This window comes from Nicotiana tabacum, chromosome 19 (assembly GCF_000715075.1).
Source record: "Nicotiana tabacum cultivar K326 chromosome 19, ASM71507v2, whole genome shotgun sequence".
In the NCBI taxonomy this organism is placed as follows: domain Eukaryota; kingdom Viridiplantae; phylum Streptophyta; class Magnoliopsida; order Solanales; family Solanaceae; genus Nicotiana; species Nicotiana tabacum.
In genome coordinates this window covers 112,783,631-112,803,685 of record NC_134098.1, presented here as the reverse complement: position 1 = coordinate 112,803,685, position 20,055 = coordinate 112,783,631, and the positions used below count along the sequence as shown (strand labels likewise).

Below are 20,055 nucleotides of genomic sequence, written 5' to 3'. Positions count from 1 at the left end.
TTGTCGTTGGCCTCGATCTTATTCTCCCCTGATTCTATATGTTTCGTCAATTCCTCGAGCTTCTTTATAATCTCGGGGTTAGCCCCCGATTCATTTTCGTTCGACCTTTCTATGATCGGTTGATCCCTGCGGGTGACTTCCCGGGGAGGATCAGGCTCAACCTTGCTCGGTGCATGATATTGGTTTTGTAACTGAGCTATTATTGCCTGTTGTGCCTGTAACATTTCGAAGATCACTCGTAGACTGATCCCGTCCCCTTCAACGTTTTGTGTGTTTCGAGTTGCCGGTCGGGCTCTACCACGAATGCTATTTTCGGGGTCAGTAGGCAAGTTTGCATCGATAGCCATATGTGAAATAGCATCAATCAGATATGCGATCGAAATTTCATCGGGATCAGCAGGTGGTATCTCGTTACCGGGTGCTATGTTGTTATTTTCATCTTGGTGATCGGACTCGTTGTCAACGTGCAAAGGCGCTAATTTAGAATTGACATTTTTTATTTTAGCCTGGAATCAAAGACACTTCAAAGAGCAAGAGTAAAGCAGTGTATGTTATGGAGATTTGTATCAAATAATCACTATTATCCTTAGCCTCATGGTGGGCGCCAAACGTTTACCCTAAAATCGGATAATAATTGAATTTATACGCGGTTTTAAGGATACGTGATATAACTTGATACAAATTGAAAGAACAAATAAATATTGAAATTAATGATAAGAAAATAAATGCAAACAATACAAATTGAACAGCCTTAGCCTTGAAGGTTGGTCACCCTCGAGTCAAGAAGTGCCTCAATCGATGTCGGAATAGAATGACAAGATAATAAGAACTAGAAATAACAGTGTATTGCTTTGGATGCATTTCTTGATGGCTGTTACAAATGATCAGACCCCCTTTATATAGTAGGAGAGTCCTACTCTTGATATAATTCTATAAAAGGTAAAAAAAAACCCTCATAATTTTCTAATTAATCGGCCTCTCCTTGTTACATACGATTTTTGCCGTGATATCCAACCAATTGCGGATATTTTGGCCTTTCGTTATTTGGCCCGATAAAGTTTCCTCGATCTGGTTCGGTTCCGGAGTCACGAGCTCGATGATTTAACTTCGCGCCTTAGTTCGATATAATTCGGGGTCGAGCTTCAACCTGTCACGTTTCAGTCCCGACTTGTCATACAATAGACGAGCCCGATTTCGACCGTATACACCCTACTTAAACCCAAAAGTTTGTGTGGGATAACTCTTACCCCGTGTAATGAAGGTGTTGTTTTACTCCTTCCTCTTTCTCTCAAGCTACCACATGCCTTACAACTAGGTTTTTTAACAAGTAGAATTTTCATTTGGAAGTCTTAAATAAATATATTTTGAAATTGTCTCATGCATGCTTGTTAAATTTTTTGATGTAGTAATTTATCTTAATTAATCGTTACTTAGCCATTGAAGTTGGGAATAAATGTTTATCCCAATTTATTTCGGGTAAAATCAAATATATTGAACCCCATATGTTCTATTTTTATTTCAGTAAACCATACTAATAAAAATATATTCATTAAATTAAGTTTCCCAACCAAATAACCAGTCTATAAACAAAGCCATCAATAATTCCGTGTCATACTTCTCTTTTCTACGGGGGTCCAGAGATATACCTTTTGTACTTGTTGGAGCTGTTGTCTGAATTGCTTTTGTTTGCTTTGTTATAGGAGTAATTATTTTTTATTCATTGAAGGCGACCCACACCTACCTTGTGGCCGCAAAACCAAGTTTTCTAGCAGTCGCTATGAGTGATTGCCAAGCTTTGAATTTTTAGTTCATGTACCAAAGTTGTTTATAAACTCTTGACATAAGTCCAAAATAAGTATCATTCTTTTAATAAACTAAACAAGCGTTTGCAATTTTTTTACAAGTTAACCATTCCTCTAATAATTGATTGGTACAATTTTCTAAATAGTTCAATAATCATTTTAAGGGTATACAAATATTTCTTTTAACGAATATATCAAAACGAAGTTAATTTTAGCATTTAAACATTAAAGTGAAATTAAATACATATCAACTAACCATTATTAAGTGATAAATTTGTATGTGTAATACATGTTTTGCATTTATTGTTATGGTATAAATATTTGGTGCGGATAAGTAATTTTAAATATAATTAAAATGAATTGGAAGTAGCATACTTGCAAAATATAAAGGTGGCTATATATATATAGTGGTGCATGAGAGACGAAGAAAATAACTTTGCTTCTTCAAATGGCGGGCGAATTAGAGGGAGTTAAGGAAAAGCTGGTGAATAAGAAAGAGTACTACGAGAATTGCCCAGGTTGTAATGTGGATCTGCACAAAGCAGGGCAACGTGGCTTGCCCATTAAGGAGCTTTTCACTATATGGATTGTGATCCTTGGCACAGGTACGTAATTAATGGATCCATTAGTTTTAGCGGATAGTATATGTTACAAATATTGAAAAAGATCAAAAGAAATAACCTACCTTCCCTTACCATGTTTTGCGGTGAACGGAAAAAGAAGAAAATTATGTTAGGTTTTTGTTATTTAAGATGAAATAGGCTTAAAATGAGGGTGAATGGGAAATGAAGGGAAAATGAAATTTTTTGAGTAAAATTTTAAGTTCCCCCTCTTGACAATGAGACATTGTCCCATATTGGAAGAGGAAAAGATTTTTGGTGGGTATATATATAATTGCTCTTCTTGTAGCTCTTAAAGAGTTAAGAAGAAAGCAAGCCTCGCGCCGTCGTCGTCATCGCTCGGCTCGGCTACGGCTTCGGTCAAATGATCGGGTGGAGGGTCGTTCATCTTCAAAGCTGGCTGCTATATATATGTGCAGCAGCTGTTGAAGAAAGATACGAACGACGAACGAAAACACCAACAAAACTGAAAAAACGCTCAACTTTGGCTATACATTGCACTCCTTCCTCTCAGCATTTCCATACGATTTTCTGAGTTTCTACTTCTTTGTTCTGCATTGTTTTAACTTCAAACAAAGCAACTGTAAGTGTGATTTGCTACCGAACTTTGTGTTCGCTGAAACACTGGGGGTTGAAGTACCGCTACACCAGTGTGTAATTCGTTCTATCCTGGGAAAAAATAATCCATAACCTTGGGTACTAGGAGGGGATTAAATTCCTTAAGGAAACACTGTGAATTCAGTGGGCTCGAATTAATTACTGTTTCATTACGATAACTTATATTTTGCAGAATTATTATTTATAAATATAGCAATATTGGCGGGACTAACAAATTATACTATATTTTAATATTTACAATAAACCAATAAATACAAGATAATGTAGTTTGCATACCTATATTTTGAGTGAGAGTCATGAGTGATATTTCTCACTTTACTCTTTAAATGGTAAGCATAAATTATTTGATTTGAAATACATACAGGAGTAAGGTTTTATCGTATGGTATTGGGTGCTTTGTGTTTTCCCATTCTTTGTTTTGCTGGGAATTTGGGTTTTATGTGGTCGAGAACGAGAAAGCAAGCAAAAGTTTACCATTTCAAAGTGTACTTCGTTTTCATGCGGACAAAAAAATTACTCCTTACGTACTACTCCATTATCTAGTTAATAAAACTTTTATTATATGCCCTAAATGCTTCTATAATGTTTTCCTATCATCAGTTTTCATCTTATTTTTAATCTCTGTTTTAACTCATTATTAAAACGGAAAAGGGCCAAATATATCCCCTACTTTTGTTTATTGTTCAATCATATTCTCCCTTATACTTTTCGTTCATATATACCCCTACCATCCAACAAAGTTCTATAACGGACATGACATGTGGCACCGTCTAATTGAAGGAACCAATCCCAAAACAAAACAAAAAACCCAAACCGGTCTAAAATATGACCCATCCGCCCCGGATCCCCTTTTTAAAACGTCAAAGGGCCAAATATACTCTTCTACTTTCAAAAATGATCTAATAATACCCCTCGTTATACTATTGGGTTATCTATACCCCTGCAGTCATACTTTGGGTTCAAATATACCCCTCATTTAAACGGAGGAACACGTGTCATCGTCTTGTTGGCTAATTCTAAATATCTCATAATTAATTAGAAAGATCCATTACCCATACCTGAAAAGCAATTTTCTAAAGTAATTTTTTTTAATTATAAAAACTGGAAAAAAATGAATTTCTTTTTACTAAAAACTGAAAAAAACGAAAATGCTTAACTGAAAAATATTTTCTAAAACAATGTTTTTGTAAAAATTTGAAAAAAAAACTGAAAAGCAATTTTCTAAAGCAATGTTTTTTTGTAAAAACTGGAAAAAACTGATTTTTTTTTACTAAAAACTGAAAAAAACGAAAATATTTGTTTTCCTGTTTTTACAAAAAAAACTGCTTTAAAAAAAAATTAAAAAATATTTTCTAAAATAATATTTTTGTAAAAACTGGAAAAAAACTGAAAAATAATTTTATAAAGCATTGTTTTTGTAAAAACTAAAAAGACAAATATTTTTTTCCCCAGTTTTTAGTTAAAAATATTTCAGTTTTTTTCAGCTTTAAATTTCTTTAGAAAATTACTTTTCAGTTTTTACAAAAATATTATTTTAGAAAATATTTTTTAGCTTTTTTTAAAGCAATTGTTTTTATAAAAACTGGAAAAAAAAATATTTTCGTTTTTTTTCAGTTTTTAGAAAAAACAAATTCAATTTTTTCCAGCTTTTACAAAAAAAAATTACTTTAGAAAATTACTTTTCGGGTATGGGTAATGAGTATTTTTAATTAATTAGGAGATATTTAGAATTGACCGACAGGATGATGACATGTGTCCCTTCGTTTAAATGAGGGGTATATTTGAACCCAAAATATTACCACAGGTGTATAGATAACCCAATAGTATAACGAGAGATATTTTTAGACCATTTTTAGAAAGGTATATTTGACCCTTTGTCGTTTTTAAAATTTTACCTACCCCACCCACCCACCCACCCAAACATCATTACAATGAGCTGCAATCTTTTAAAAAAAAGAACGCATGAGATCGAAACTGTAATTTCCAATAAGTAAACATAAACCATCAGATTTGGCGAGTAAAGAAGGATCAAACACGTAATATATACTAATCTTCTAATTTTTTTAAATAAATTAATATAAAGCATGAACTAAAAAGCTAAATCAAAATCTAGCAAAGAGATATTGAAAGAAGGAAACAACCCAATTTAACAATTAAGTCAAAAACTTTACATAAAATAGACAAACCCCATTCAAGAGTATTAAGAGCAGTAGCAGCGCCTATTCGTCCTGTGAAATCTCGATGTTTACGGGCTCTAAAATCAGACCGTCAGTGGAGGAAGATTAGCCCATTGAGAGTGTAAAAACGACATCGTATTGTGCGTCCATCGTTTCATCTACCTCTTTTCCGACAGTTAACTGGTCGGGAAACGACCACTATTACTGAAAAAGCCACAGATCCTCCATCATTTCTGGTTAATAACCGACCCTGTCTAGCCCCAATCTCTCTTCTACTGCCCTTCACAGCCCCCAAAACCTCACAAGATGAAGGAAACGACTATCACTAGTCATCGGAGAAATCTCAGAGCATAAGTGTCCAACACTTTTGTCTTTTTCTTTTTTTTTCCGGGTCAAAGAATTTTTTAATGTGGTACTTTGGTCGTGGGTTTTAAGTGGGTATGGGTTTTTTAAGTTGTGGGTCGGGTCTTGTGTCATGTCCGTTATAATAAGGGTAAATATAATATTTTGTTGAACGGCAGAGTATATGTGAACAGAAAGTATAACATAGGATATGATTGAACAATAAATAAAAGTAAAGGGATATATTTGGCCATTTTCCGTTATTAAAATCATTATTGTTATCATAATTATGAACGCTTTCTAAATGAAAGCTTTAGTCTTATCTGATAGGTATCACTTCTCAAGTCAAAATTCATTCTCTTGAGTGCGAAAATTTACAATTGCTACTTCTAACTGTTTTTCTCCGTTAAAGTTACAGAAAGAAGATTGCTGAATATAAAAGGGATTAACATCCAAAACAAGAATTACGAATATGTTCAGATAAATTCTTAACGAAGATTAAAAGTACAAAAGTTATAAGTATTTATCTAAATAAATCTATTTATATGTCAATTTGGATTATTTTTTGTTTAAATATTCAAAACCTAATCAACCAATTATACGTCAACATTACCTTTTAGAAATATTTCCAGAAAGCCTTTTTAATTTTTTGTGTGGGGTTATTTTGCTAAGACAGAGCCTTTGAAGCATTTCAGACCCCATTTTATCTTTGAATAGACTTCCCCTTTTGACAAAGTACATATTGGCAACTCGGCCTTACAGTTATTTTCTTATTCCTGTTTATTTTTTTACTGCCATAAGTTAAAAATAAGGAAAATCGTAAGTTAAATTTTAGAAAAGGAGCAGGTGAAAACCAATATAGGACGAACGAGTAGCTTTTCCCGGAGACTGCAAACATTTTCATAAAAATTATGTGAAAAATGATGTTGAGTTTTGACACTATAACACGTTTGGAAATTTCTTTTTTCTATGGTTCAAAATTCCAAATTTTGGATCATTTTTAAACTGCCTTTCTTTTAACCTTTTCGACTGTTTAATAGGGAGTTGTAAGCTGTAAATACTTGTAATATTCTTTTTTTTTTGGGGGTTGGGGGGTTAGTAAAGAATGATTTATGCAAGGATTTAACTTATATTAAGTGACAATGTAGATGGGTGTAATTTAACTTGTTGTAAAAGATTATTTGTCTTGTTTTAATTGCCTTTTAAGTGACGTGAAAAACTATAAGCTCTCATGGACCATTTAGTGTGAAGTATAAGAAATTTAATTTCCATATAAATTTCCGTATTACATCTATATAATATCTGGTACCTGATATAAATTTTTTTGCATAGCTAATATAATCCCCGTATAAATAATATATCATCTGGTTTCTAGTATTAAACTTTGCATAAGTTATGTGGAGTTCGATACCAAATATGAAGCATTGTATTGCTAAATCCAGTATAGCTTATACAGGAATTTTATGACTTATTTCATACAATATAGAGTATGGGATAAAAGAATATTACGTGCCCTTAAATTATACAATCCTTACATGTCAATCCATGCTATTACGGCAAAACAATCCTGCATTTTCTTGATAAACAGTTTATGCTATATAGTTCATAATCCCAGCATAAACCCTTGTGCAAACAGTAGGGCAAACTCCAATAGCAAAATACTAGTACTAGTTTGGAGTACTATGTCTATCCCAGTAGCAAAATTGTTTAAAACTCTGGCAATTGCTCTGATTATCCAAAGGTTCTAATAATTTTTACTTCCCATGATGTAATTTACACCAATGCACTTGTCTTTATTTGTCTCTACTTTTTACTATATCCTGCTTGGAGATGATAACTGCAAACAGAATGGTTTGATCAAAGTTCTGATTTATTCATGGTTTAATTTCTTGTACTAGATGCCATGTTAGTGTTTTATATCACAGTTACTTCGTCGAAAGTCTGATACTATTAGGAATCAGAATTTGAGTTCATGTTCTGGAAAATTCAACATATATGTGGTGAATTAAAGGGAGATTCGAATTGAATAAGCAGGATATCCTTACATTTTGAGGAAGAATAGTCTGATTACCACAGAACATAACTTTCCAGAATAGGATATCCTACATTTTACCAAATTAAGTTGAATGCAGTTTTATGAGTGTACAAATAGTCTCATCAAATATTGATTGTTATATTATATGAAAGAATATGAACATCAAGCTCACAACCTTAAGGCAATAACAGTGGTAGTTTCTTAACTAGTATAATACATTTTGAAATAACAGTGGTAGTTTCATACTAATATTAAGAAAGAATTTTTAGTCTATTTTGATGGTAGTCTGCCGCTAATATTCAGCTGTCCCTTGGAAGCGCTGGTGAAAAGCCTATATTGCCTTTTCAAAGTGTTTTGTTGTATGCAAAAATTCTAGGTTAGCTTCTTAGAGCTTTTCTTTGTATGTTCATATATTAGCTAGCAAGTTTGCTTCATTGCTGTACTTGAAGACAAGTTTTCGATAGTTATTTCTAAAAGCCTCCTTTGGGGATCCTTCCTTTGATTTTATCTGTTGATATTCCGACTGATTTTGTTTTTTTCTGTTTCATGGGATTCAACACTTCAGCACTTCCAATATCATCTCTCTTTCCATTTCTTTATTTCATGGTAAGATCAATCAACTTTTTTGGTCTGTCGTTGAGTTCAAGTTTTCTTGAATACATAGAACTAAGTGAAACAAGATATCTTTATTTAAGAAGCAGAATTGCAATTGGTCCCCTTTGTTATTTTCTTGATTGCATAAAACTACTAATTTTCGCTTTCCTTACAGATAAGGGACTTTCACATTGCAAAGAGAGAGGAAGATATTAGTTACTATGCAGGTTATGTAGGTAAGCTTATTTCATGCCATAATTTGTTTGTTGATATGTAATCATACAGAGGTCTGTCGAAAAACTGCCTATCAATTTCCTGAAATATTGAAGGTTCTTCATATATGCTTGGAAGAGCTTTGACATCTGTCTTTTGGGGACTAGTGGCTGATCGATATGGCCGAAAACCAGTTATAATCTTCGGCACTTTTGTAGTGTACGACTAATCTTTATAGAAATGCTCTTTTTTAGATTTCATTCACTTAAATTTCAGTGAGTTTACATATTTTTAGCTGTAATTGTGCTTCAGGGTTATTTTCAATACTCTCTTTGGTCTTAGTGTCAACTTTTGGATGGCAATCATTACGCGATTTCTTCTCGGTTCTTTAAATGGTTTGATTGGACCAATAAAGGTATTCTATCTGTTTAATACCATCATACAATTCTGTACTGCATCCTCAGCTATTCTCTTAAGATACTTACCTTCTTAGGCATATGCTGCTGAAATTTTTCGTGAAGAATATCAAGCACTGGGAATGTCTACGGTAATATGCCCTTAATTTTCAGTTATTCAAATGATTTCTAACAAATGAGAGGATTGCAGACAACTTTAGAGAGACAAGAAATGGCAAGAATGCAATTCTGAGTGACCATTTAGACAGTGAATTTTATGGAATTTTGTTTTATTTTTCTTGTATGTTTGAATTGTTTCAGATTAGTACTGCATGGGGAATCGGATTGATTATTGGCCCAGCTTTAGGAGGCTTCCTTGCCCAGGTACTTTCTTTTCCTTAGCTATTTCCTTTTTGTATTCCTTCCTCCTGTTGAGGAAAGAGAGTTTAGTTGTTTTATGATCAATTGTAAGAGAGATTTCATAGCCTAAAATTCTCTGTGTTTCTACTTGTAAGTTTCTCTGCAAATCTTAGCATATATACATGTTCTCTAAATGTCCTTTTTACCAAAGCCTGCAGAGAAATATCCGTCAATATTCTCTAAGGATTCTATATTTGGGAGGTATTGTGCTTCTTTCTTTTCATAGTTGTATAACTTCTTTTGCTGCTTGAATTGCTCCTTGACTCCAAAATATGATATTTTTCTGCAGATTTCCCTACTTCTTGCCTTGCTTAATCATATCACTGTTTTCCTTGGTCGTGGCTATTGCTTCATTTTGGCTGCCGGTAAATCTACATGATTACGTTAATAATTTCTGTGTCTATGGCACATATTGTTTAATCTTGTTTGCATTAGTATTTCACCTCTGAACTAACTTGGATTTTGCATAAACTCTTAATGGACAATCATCACACATCATTTCAGATAACCATATTACTTTATTTTCCAGTGTTGCTGAGAATGAGAATCGTCTAGCCATCTGTTTCCTTTTAATATTTCGAGTTATTTTTGGCTTCTGTACATTCATGAGGTGGGTGGGGAAGGGCTTGTTCTAGTTGCAATTCCATTTCTGATTTAAACTTACCCCGAGACAGATCGAGGTTTGCCTTAGTTCTTTTTCTTGTTGGTGCTGGGAGTCTACAACATGTTGAAACTTGAAAGAGAGGAAACTCAGGTTTAGCTGGTGAAGTGGAGGAATGAGTCGGGAGTTTCATTTTCCGCCTCTACATATGTGGCATTGTGTTGTGTAGGGTAAGGAGTTGCTGTAATAGGGTGTATTTCTGGTGTTTCAATGATGAGAAGCTCTTTAATCATAAATCATAATGGAACATTTCTTCATCTTACCTATGTATATAGGTTTCTGAATTTCTCGAACCACATTAATCTGTGTGTGTCTCTCTCTCTTTTCTTTTTCCTATTACTTTGTTCAGTATCTTTTCTGGTTTTCCCAGTTTTAGTTGAACTGTGTTAAATCATAGAATTTCATCCCTAATGCTCATGGATTGCAGGAAACATTGCACATTCATGAATCAAGCATGCCGGTGCACGATTCATACGAGGCTCTGGAGGCTGCACCTGATACAAAAGAAGGAAATGAATCAGCCCCAAAAGAAAACCTTTTTAAGAACTGGCCATTGATGTCATCTATCATACTATACTGTGTCTTCTCTCTTCATGATATGGCTTATAATGAGGTATACTATATTTTCTCACCCAAATTAAGTTACTGTAGGATAAATCATTGCATTAACAGATTATGGTAGGCATCTTCTTTTATAAGAAAGATAAAGCTATGCATATCTCTGGTATGAAAGCCAATTGATTGCATGTTGTCATGCAATGACTTTATTGGAAACACATTGTACTTTCATCCTTAGGCAATGCATTAGATATTCCTAAGGGACAATATTGGTTTATGTTATACATAACAATCATCCAAACAAGCTGTTATGCTGATCTGGTGGGCTGTATCATAGAACCCTCCAACGGTACTGACCAGGGTTCGGTTGTTCGGATGCGCAAATTGTTCTTCAAATTGATACACATATTAGCCGACCCCAACTTGTTTGGGATTGAGGCGTACTTGTTATTTATGTGCCAATTTCTTTCTGCTGCACAGTATACTATGAAAGTAAAGGGTTTCTCTTTTTGACGACAAAAGAACTGTCTCTTTTAAAATTCTGCAGCTCTGTCTTCTGCGTAGAAAGCCTAGGCTCATTAGCTTTCAGAAGCTTAATAAACGTTCTACTTACTACTCATTCTGAGGATAGGTGAGCAACAGCAATGGGCAATGTTCCATTACCAATACTCTACCAGTATAAAGTTTTCGGCCCCAGCATTCCACTGTAAACCTTTTTAGTAGTGTTTTTTCTGTATCTATGAAGATATTATGAGTGCTGAGTTCTGACGTTCAACTTTTAATCTGTTGAAGATTGCAAATTCCTGGTGCTGTGTAGTCATTGTTTTGTTCATTGATTTTAGTATGTGCATGCTATTTGCAACTCTAGGGGTATATGACGAAAGAAAACAACAAATTGGTCATATCAAGAGGATTTACGACTTCTAAGAACGTCTTTGTGTATCATTTATCATGAGTTGCAAAATACAAATAGATCCTCTTCAATTTGTTTGTAGGATTTTGAAATTCCCACCAGGGTAAACATAATTAATACGTTTATCATGATTGTTCTTTCAATCTTCTGGCACCAGGGAAATTGCATAATAATACATTACATCATCCCAAACCTATTTTCTTCTGCAGATTTTCTCATTATGGGCTGTGAGCCCCAGAAAGTTTGGGGGCTTGAGTTATTCAACTGCTGATGTTGGTGAAGTACTATCAATCTCAGGTACATCCCAATTTTCTAGTAATTTATATTCTTTTACTGATATATGAACCTTACTTGCTGTTAATAGTAAGGAAAGAGTAAAGGAGGTCTGGAATTTGATGTATGAAGCAATAACCAGTGAATTTAATGTAAAACTTAATAAAATTGTATGAATAGCCTCTGTGGTTTACTAACATCAGGCACACAAGCTGATGGTGTCAACGGCTATTGCCTTCAACTCTCATCCCACATTCACCCCTATATACGTTGTAACCGCTAAAATTATTTGTTTATGCTTGTCACATCTAATCAAAAGTTTAAGAGAAATGAGTTTATATTATGTATTTCACCAAAGTAACATTTGGTCAATCAAATGTGTCTAACATAGATTGGTAAGAATTCAGAAGCACTCTTACTAATTCTTTTAGGTTTATGTCTACTTTTTGCAAATCATTTATGAATGTAGCTAGTCAAATTCTATGATAGTAGTTCAAAATAACTTGTTAGTTCCTCTCTCTTTAAGCCTCCTGTTGGAAGATATTGTCTATATCAAGGTCTATTCACTTAATTGAGAACTAATTCAATGTTGGCTGTGATTGCAGTACAGATGATAATTCTTCATAGTTATCAGTTATTTATGCTAACATTTCCGTTCTTGAGAAGAATACTAGACCACAATTGTGTTTCCATAACATTAGTATACTGTTATCATTCTCTAGGAGGGATTTTATATTGGTAATCTATTGAAGAATTAGCTCAGGCAGAAAGTTATTTTGAAAGCATCTGAATTGTCTGCTACCTTGTTTGACATAGACAGAACTGCAGTAAATATATTTCATTTCATATAATATGATACTGGATACTGAAATCATGGTGGTGTTTCAGGGTTTGGCCTTCTAGTTTTCCAACTAACTCTATATCCATTGGTTGAGAGGTATGTTGGCCCTGTTGTCATTGCTCGAGTTGCAGGAGTAAGCTCTTGACTTGTACAATATGATAAACTGTGTGAGTTCTGTCCAAACTTCCACAGAATCTTGAAAGGTTAATTTAATTTCCCTGATATGATTAGGTTTTGTCGATTCCCTTGTTGACAAGTTACCCTTATATCGCTATGCTGTCTGGGATCGCCCTGTCTGTGGCAATAAATTTTGCATCCGTAATGAAGAATGCTTTGTCTGTAAGTGATTTTTCTGGTTTCTTTAATTTACTTTGTGCAAGACTAAAAATGAGGAGATGAATGAAATATGGAAGTGAATGTGATATTCTTAGAGAAGTAGACCTCTCTATTATCACGAGTATATGGTACACCACTCATATGGAAGCAAAATTACTATACTTGAACTATATTCTACATCCTAGTATTGAAATTCATAATCTCAAGTTCTAACATTGACTTTGAATTGTCTCCAGATCTCTATCATAACAGGATTGTTCATATTGCAAAACAAAGCAGTGGTAAATTCTTCTTTGCTCCCTCCTTTTAAAGATAATTTGTCAATTGCAGAAGCATTATGTCATAATGCGATATGCTTTGCTTGGTGTCGGTCTGATGCTAAATGATTAACAACCACAGAACCAGCGACAACGGGGAGCTGCTAATGGAATTGCCATGACAGCAATGTCAATTTTCAAAGCTCTCGGTCCTGCAGGGGGAGGAGCACTGTGAGTTCACTTGTTTTATCATTCAGCATTTATTTCTGCTAATTATAAATTGTATTTTTTCTGATTGATTATAGAAAAAAAATCTCCTATTATTTCTGATGTGGATAAAAAGATGCTTTTCTATTTTAGTCTTGGTAAAGACATTAATAAAGATGAAACCCTTTCTAAACGGTGTTAATACATACTGTAGCATATGGTTGAGGATGCGACAAACTCTTTTTACTACAAAATTATTCTCCAGATCTACTATGGTTTTAGTAACCATTTAACTAGGAGAACCATATTAATGCAATATCCCAATTTAGCGGTTAACCTTAAAATTTGTATATGAACATGTCAAAGGCTGCAACCCCATGATCATCACAAGTGCTAGTGGCCAATATTTTCAAAGCATCTGTACCAAAAAAACTGTCTCTCTTCCAACTAAATCATAGCAACCACCTGGTTTTATTTCCGTTGTTGTAAGATCATGAAGATTTGGAATCTATTGTATATGAACTTGTTCGTATGATCTACATGGTAAAAGTAAATATACAAGAAGAAAAAGCACTTCTAAGATTCCACCTAGATAGGCTGAAAGCAGTGGAAGGTTTACTGAACAGTGCACAAGCACTAGAAGAATTCTTTTGAAATGCAGTTTCTGTCCTTTCAGTTGTCAGGGAATAATGATTTTCATGGGGTTAAAACTACAGATGATCTTGGTTTTTCCCATTTACTTGCACGAGTGTCTGTGATGGCCTGCCAGCCTTAGACAGAAAAAGGCGGTGATTTGTTAGTTTGAACTTACAGCAAGTTCTATCTAATCAGGCTTATGAGACACATGGATCAATTAACGGAACTAGTCTTTCTATATAACTACACAATGCGCCTAATTTTCCCCGTAGACATTTTACCAGTTAGAGTTGTTTTTCTTTGAGCAGCTCAAAGCTATATACTATACCTGTAATTCTGTAGAATTCTTTTAAGTAGAGAATAGTGCATTGGCTCTCTGACAATTTAGTCATACATCAGATGACATAGGTCCAAGATTGCCTTAGTGTCAATAGAATCTTTTGATTTTGATCCTCGAAGACACAGCTATGACATTTAAGAAATGAGAGGCAAATTGGACCAGTATCTTCCAAATTGAATCTTGAACTTGAGAACGTAGAATAGTGATAGATCTTGTTGTCTAAGACAGACTATCTTCTTTTTCGGGTGATAATACCGGGGTGGAAAATCGGAATATGTTTTTACTTCTATGCTTTAAAAACTTTCAGATTACATCCCCATCTATTTTCTAACAGCTAAAATTGTCTCTTTTTCTGGATTTGTGCAGCTTTTCTTGGGCGCAAAAAAGGCTTGACGCTTCCATTCTTCCAGGTAATGACTCGTTGCTAAAATCATATTTCTACAATACCTAGATTTTTTGCCTCTGTGTGGTGGAATGAGGTGGTGGCTTTTGATAGAGCCTAGAAGCATAAAACTGTCATGGGTGGATAATTTTACACACTGCAGATCAGCAATGCCGTGAGTTGTCTGAGTATAGCTTTGGATATTTCAAGATCTTTATCCAATTTTCTATTCAAAAAGCATATCTTTTAACTGTTGGAATCTTTTTTATGTTCTATCTATCGCCGAGGTCAGGATCTTTTACCTCTGAATCCTGGAACCTGACTTTTTAGGGTTCTTAGGTTCTTATGTTCATTAAATAAGGTGACACTAGTGGTTTTGCGCTAGCTGCAAAATGCTAATTCTGTCACTTCTCTTGCCCCTTCTTAATTCCATATTAATCCAAGAAAATTGAAACTTTTCTTGTTCATGGTTCAAGAGTCTGAAATACATTTATGAAAGCTAAGTTTGCAGCTAAACCATTTGAGAACTTGTTCATCTTCTTTGCTTCATCCAATTTTATATGACAACTTTTGTGCTCCTCTTGATGTATTTGCTGTTCCGACAAACAAATGCCTAAACTTTATAAGGTATCTGAGGAAGTTACATAAGACAGATAGTTTATACTGCACATAGTAATTTATTCAGCTTCATGTCAAAGAATTCTGAAGATTATATTGCCAAGTTTTCGCTTTCAAGTTCTTTGCTCTCTCCTTTATTTATGTTCTACTCTATATAAGTAAATTTGTGTCATCTCAAATGCAGGTGATCAGGTGGTTTTCTTTGTGCTGAATGTGATTGAGGCAATTGGTGTGCTGATGACATTCAAACCATTCCTAGTTGAAACACAAAATACATAGTAGAGAGCTTATGGTCTTTTTCATTAATTAGTTCACCTCTGTTCTCTTTGTATCTTTTTAATATATATCATTTTTTTCTGCTGGCAATAGTTTTGAGGTTAGAGGCTCTTTTTATGCTTGTGCAGGATGTGTATTTTTTTTTTGAAAAGGTAACATATTTATATATAAATAAAAGACTACACAAAAGCTGTGAAGTCACCCATAATTACAAGGAGGCCTAATAAGAAAAGACACTCCTAATCCTTTGTCTTCTCATAAGGATTCTAAAACATCAAAAATAGATTCATGATCTTCTAAGTATTCTCCTTTACACTAAAAGTAAAAAAGAACTAAACATTTCATTTTCATCTTTTGAATGTTACTGTATCTATCTTCAAAGCATCTTTGATTTCTTTCTTCCCAGATTGTCCACCAAATGCAAGCTGGGACAATCTTCCATCTCTTTTTATTACTGGATAGGTTGCCTTCTCTGTTCCAACATGTTAAAACTTCAGGTATTCTTCTTGGCATAACCCACAATATTCCCCTCAAATTGATTAATATCCTCCATAATTGTAAAGTCACTCTACCGTGCAAAAAGAGATGATTGATTGTCTCTGCCTCCTCTCCATATAAGTAACATCTAGAACATAGTTGAAATCCTCTCTTGATCAAATTATCCTGAGTTAGAATTGCCTCATTTGCCAACAACCATGTAAAGCATGCTACTTTATAAGGAATTTTAACCTTCCAAATCAATTTACGCGGCCAACAACCAATCTGATTGTTTGAGATGTTGAACTCCTTATATGTTGCTTTAACTGAGAACTTCCCTTTGCTATTCTCTTGCCATGTGACATTGTCTTCTGCAATAGAGGTCCCTTTGAATCGTTCCAAATTCTTATAGAATTCTGTAAATCTATTAATCTCCCAATCATTTAATAGTCTTCTGAAGGTCAGAGTCCATCCTTGATTTGTCCAAACCTCTGCTACTGTTGCTTCCTGTTGTTGATTCAGTAAATAAATATCAGGAAAGAGATATTTTAGTAATCCTTGACCTAACCAATTATCATCCCAGAAAGATACCTTCAAACCATTTCAAATTCTGAAGTTTGACTTGTTAATGAGCTTGGGCCACAGATTTCTAATAGACTTCCACAAACTGACCTCATATGGATTTCTCACAAGCTTGCTTATCCATTTTCCTTCCATGCCATACTTTTGTCTGACTACCTCCTTCCATAAATATTGTTCTTCTGAAGCAAATCTCCATAACCACTTCATCAACAAACTTTGATTCTGGATCTTCAAGTTCTTGATTCCCAATCCCCCTTCCTTCTTGTTAACTGTGAGAGAGGTCCATCTAACTAAGTGAATTTTCTTCTTGTCATTGTTTCCTTCCCATAAGAAATTTCTTCTCAAAGCATCTATTCTATTCACCACATTCGTTGGTATTGGGAATAGAGACATCATATATGTGGGCATAACATCAAGAACTGAGTTTATCAGGATCAATCTTCCTCCCATGGACAGGTATTGGCTCTTCTAATTAGCTAGCTTCTTCTCGCATTTCTCTAAGACCCCATTCCATATCCCTTTTAACTTTCTTTTGGCCCCAAAGGCATTCCCAAATACACTCTAGGCAGGTTGCCTATTTTACCACCAAGTTTTGGAGCTCTATTACCTCATTAACTAGATAAACAAAACTTTTATCCCAGTTAATGTGTAAGCCAGAAATGGCTTCAAACAGGATAAAAATGACCCTCAACACCTGAAGGTGACCTCTATCAGCTTCACAAAATACAAGAGTGCCATCCACATATTGTAGATGGGAGATCTCTAGTTGACTACCTGCCCTAGAACTTACCCTGAAACCTCTTATCCAATTGTTTATCTGAGCTGTCTTTAACATGTCATTCAAACCTTCTATGGCAATGATGAATAAAAAGAGAGATAGGGGATCACCTTGTCTCAAGCCCCTCTAGGAAGGAAAGAAACCAACTGGTGAACCATTAATCAAAATTGAGAGTCTCATTGTACTAATGCAGAATTTGATCCAATTGACCCATCTTCTACCAAACCCCATCTTTCTTAAAGTCTTTAGCAAAAAGTTCCAATTCAAATGATCATAGGCCTTCTCAATATCCAACTTGTATAAAATAACAGGCTTTTTGCTTAGTATCATTGCATTCACATATTCATTAGCAATTAATATGGCATCCATTATCTGTCTGCCTTTAATGAAGGCCATCTGATGAACTTCCACCAACTTATTCACCACCTTCTTGAGTCTCTCCGTCAACAACTTGGAGACGATTTTGTAGATGATGTCTACCAAGATAATAGGTCTGAAGTCTTTCAGTTCCTTGTCTACAACCTTCTTAGGAATTAAAGCCACAAAAGTGGCACTAAAACTTTTCTCGAAGATACCCTGGTAATAGAAGTTCTGAACATCAGTTACCATTTCCTTATTCACCACTTCCCAGCAATATATGAAGAAGGCCATTGAATACTCATCAGGGCCAGGTGCTTTATCCCTGGCACATGCCTTCACACTATCCCATATCTCCTGAACACTAAAAGGACTTTGAAGCATTTGATTGTTCTCAGTAGTAATCCAAGAAAAATTTCTAAAACTACCTTGTGGTCTCCATTCCTCTTCTTCATAATATAGATTTTGATAGAAAGTGACAATCTCTTTCTTGATAACTTCAGGATTCTGTACAAATATCCCTTATACTACCAGTTCCTCAATGTGGTTGTATCTCATGTGTGTATTTGCAGTTCTGTGAACAAATTTAGTATTTTTATCCCCTTCCTTCAACCACAAGGCGCTGGATCTTTATATCCATGCCACCTCCTCATGTTTTGCAATTTCCTCAAATTCCATTGCTAGGGCAGTTTTGGCATAAATTTCCTCTTCATTCAAAGGCCACTGGTCATTAATCTCCTCCAATTCTGCAAGCTGGTTAAGTACACTTGTCTTCTGCAATTCCAGATTTCTTTGTAAAGTTCTGCTCCATTCTCTGGGTTTTTCCTTCAGGGCTTTCAGTTTGAAAGCCGTAAAGGAATTCCACCAAACTTTGATCCTGTCTATAAAGCCATCAGTTTGTAGCCACCAGTTTTCAAACTTGAAATAAGATTTAATTGGCTCATTGTAGCATCAGAGGTGAATGATCTGAAGTTACTCTGTGGAGCATTAATTGTTTAATATTTCTAAACCCATCATTCTAGTCAACAAATACCAAAAATATGTCCAGTGTAGCAGCTATGAAATGTCTGTCACCTTTTCTCCACGTGAAATCACCACCTGCTAATTATAAATCTACTAATTCCATATCTTCAATGAATTCTGAGAAGTCCTTCATGGCTCTAGTGATTCTGTTGTAATTTTTCTTTTCTGAAGGAAACCTCACAGTATTGAAATCTCTACACACCACCCATGGCCCCTTAAATAAACCTCTGGCCCCAGCCAATTCCCACCAAACATCTTCCCTTTCTACTCTATCATTAGGGGCATATACACTAGACAAATGCCAGATAAGTTCCTTAGTTTTACCAGTGCAGGTAATGCAGTATGATCCCAAGCTGCTAATTTCCCCATCCCATATTCTTTTGTCCCACAGCACTACAATACCTTCTCTAGTCCCAGTAGCTTCTAATTTTACAAATTTCCCCCACCTATTAGCCCATAAATCTTTTACAATCTCAGTAATATCCCCCTCTAGCTTGGATTCTTGGAAGCAAAAAACATTTGCCTTCCAGCTGTTCATTAGACTTTTGTTAGCACAAATAATGGAGATAATTTGTATGGAGCAAATGATTTGAAGAAGATGACCGAAGAACAAAGCAAATCTAGAGAAGCTACAAAGTTGTCTTCGACATAAATAAAGTAAAGAAGTGAAGATATTAGTCTTCAGACATTTGGACTAAAAAGCTACATATGGAGGCCTAATTAGCATTGGATTATGATAAGAGAAAAATATCATGCATAAGTTGAGTTGGAATCTAATTTTTAATACTAATATTTTTTCTTTCTTTGCAGGAAATAATTAAACTAATAAGAAAAAGGAACAATGAGAAGAAAAAGTTCACTTTCCAAATTTGCAAAGAAGAACTATAACGTTGAAAATTCAAAAGTAAAGTGGTGTATGCAACTTTGCAAATGATGAAAGTATTTGTGCACATGAAAAAATTCAAGCAAATGACCCACTTGCCGATTTGGAGGATTACATTTCAGCAAACTTTACAACTACAAGCACATGTGTAATGACCCAACCAGTCATTTTGACTTTTAGAACCCCGTACCCTAAAATAAAACTTTCCGTATGTGCTTTTAATAATTTATGACTTGCGGGGATGGTTGGTTCGGGATTTGGAATTGCGCCCCAAAAATCACCCGTGGGGCCCACATCTCGAAATCCGATAAAAATTATAAAATCCGAACCCCCATTCAACCACGAGTCCAACCATACCAAAATTGCTCAAATCTGACCACAACTCGGCCTTCAAATCCTCAATTTAAACTAAGAGGGTTTTCAAACTTTTCCAACTTAATT

At 34.7% G+C, this 20,055-nt stretch overlaps 1 protein-coding gene across 3 annotated transcripts; it reads left to right on the top strand.

The window, feature by feature from the left end:
* Positions 1-2,047: 2,047 nt before the first annotated feature.
* On the top strand, positions 2,048-15,715 carry LOC107767772 (protein ZINC INDUCED FACILITATOR-LIKE 1-like). 3 transcript variants are annotated; one of them, XM_016586866.2, is made up of 17 exons: positions 2,048-2,407; positions 8,160-8,200; positions 8,364-8,424; positions 8,518-8,620; positions 8,714-8,816; positions 8,895-8,948; positions 9,118-9,180; positions 9,368-9,417; positions 9,506-9,581; positions 10,305-10,490; positions 11,558-11,645; positions 12,510-12,595; positions 12,694-12,801; positions 13,035-13,079; positions 13,198-13,286; positions 14,605-14,648; positions 15,423-15,715. In XM_016586866.2, the coding sequence occupies exons 1-17, from the start codon at positions 2,251-2,253 to the stop codon at positions 15,515-15,517; spliced, it is 1,449 nt and encodes a 482-aa protein (XP_016442352.2). In that variant the 5' UTR covers positions 2,048-2,250; the 3' UTR covers positions 15,518-15,715. The 3 variants fall into 3 exon arrangements, with proteins under 3 accessions (XP_016442352.2, XP_075094519.1, XP_016442353.2); XM_075238418.1 differs by lacking the exon at positions 2,048-2,407 and adding an exon at positions 7,196-7,300; XM_016586867.2 differs by lacking the exon at positions 2,048-2,407 and adding an exon at positions 7,862-7,970.
* Positions 15,716-20,055: the final 4,340 nt, after the last annotated feature.

Excerpts from the sequence above, each read along its gene's own strand:
- LOC107767772 (XM_016586866.2), top strand. The coding sequence starts at position 2,251 with ATGGCGGGCGAATTAGAGGGAGTTAAGGAAAAGCTGGTGAATAAGAAA. Across the intron at positions 8,425-8,517 it reads TTACTATGCAGGTTATGTAG|GTTCTTCATATATGCTTGGA; the intron begins GTAAGCTTATTT and ends GAAATATTGAAG. Across the intron at positions 8,817-8,894 it reads GTTTGATTGGACCAATAAAG|GCATATGCTGCTGAAATTTT; the intron begins GTATTCTATCTG and ends TTACCTTCTTAG.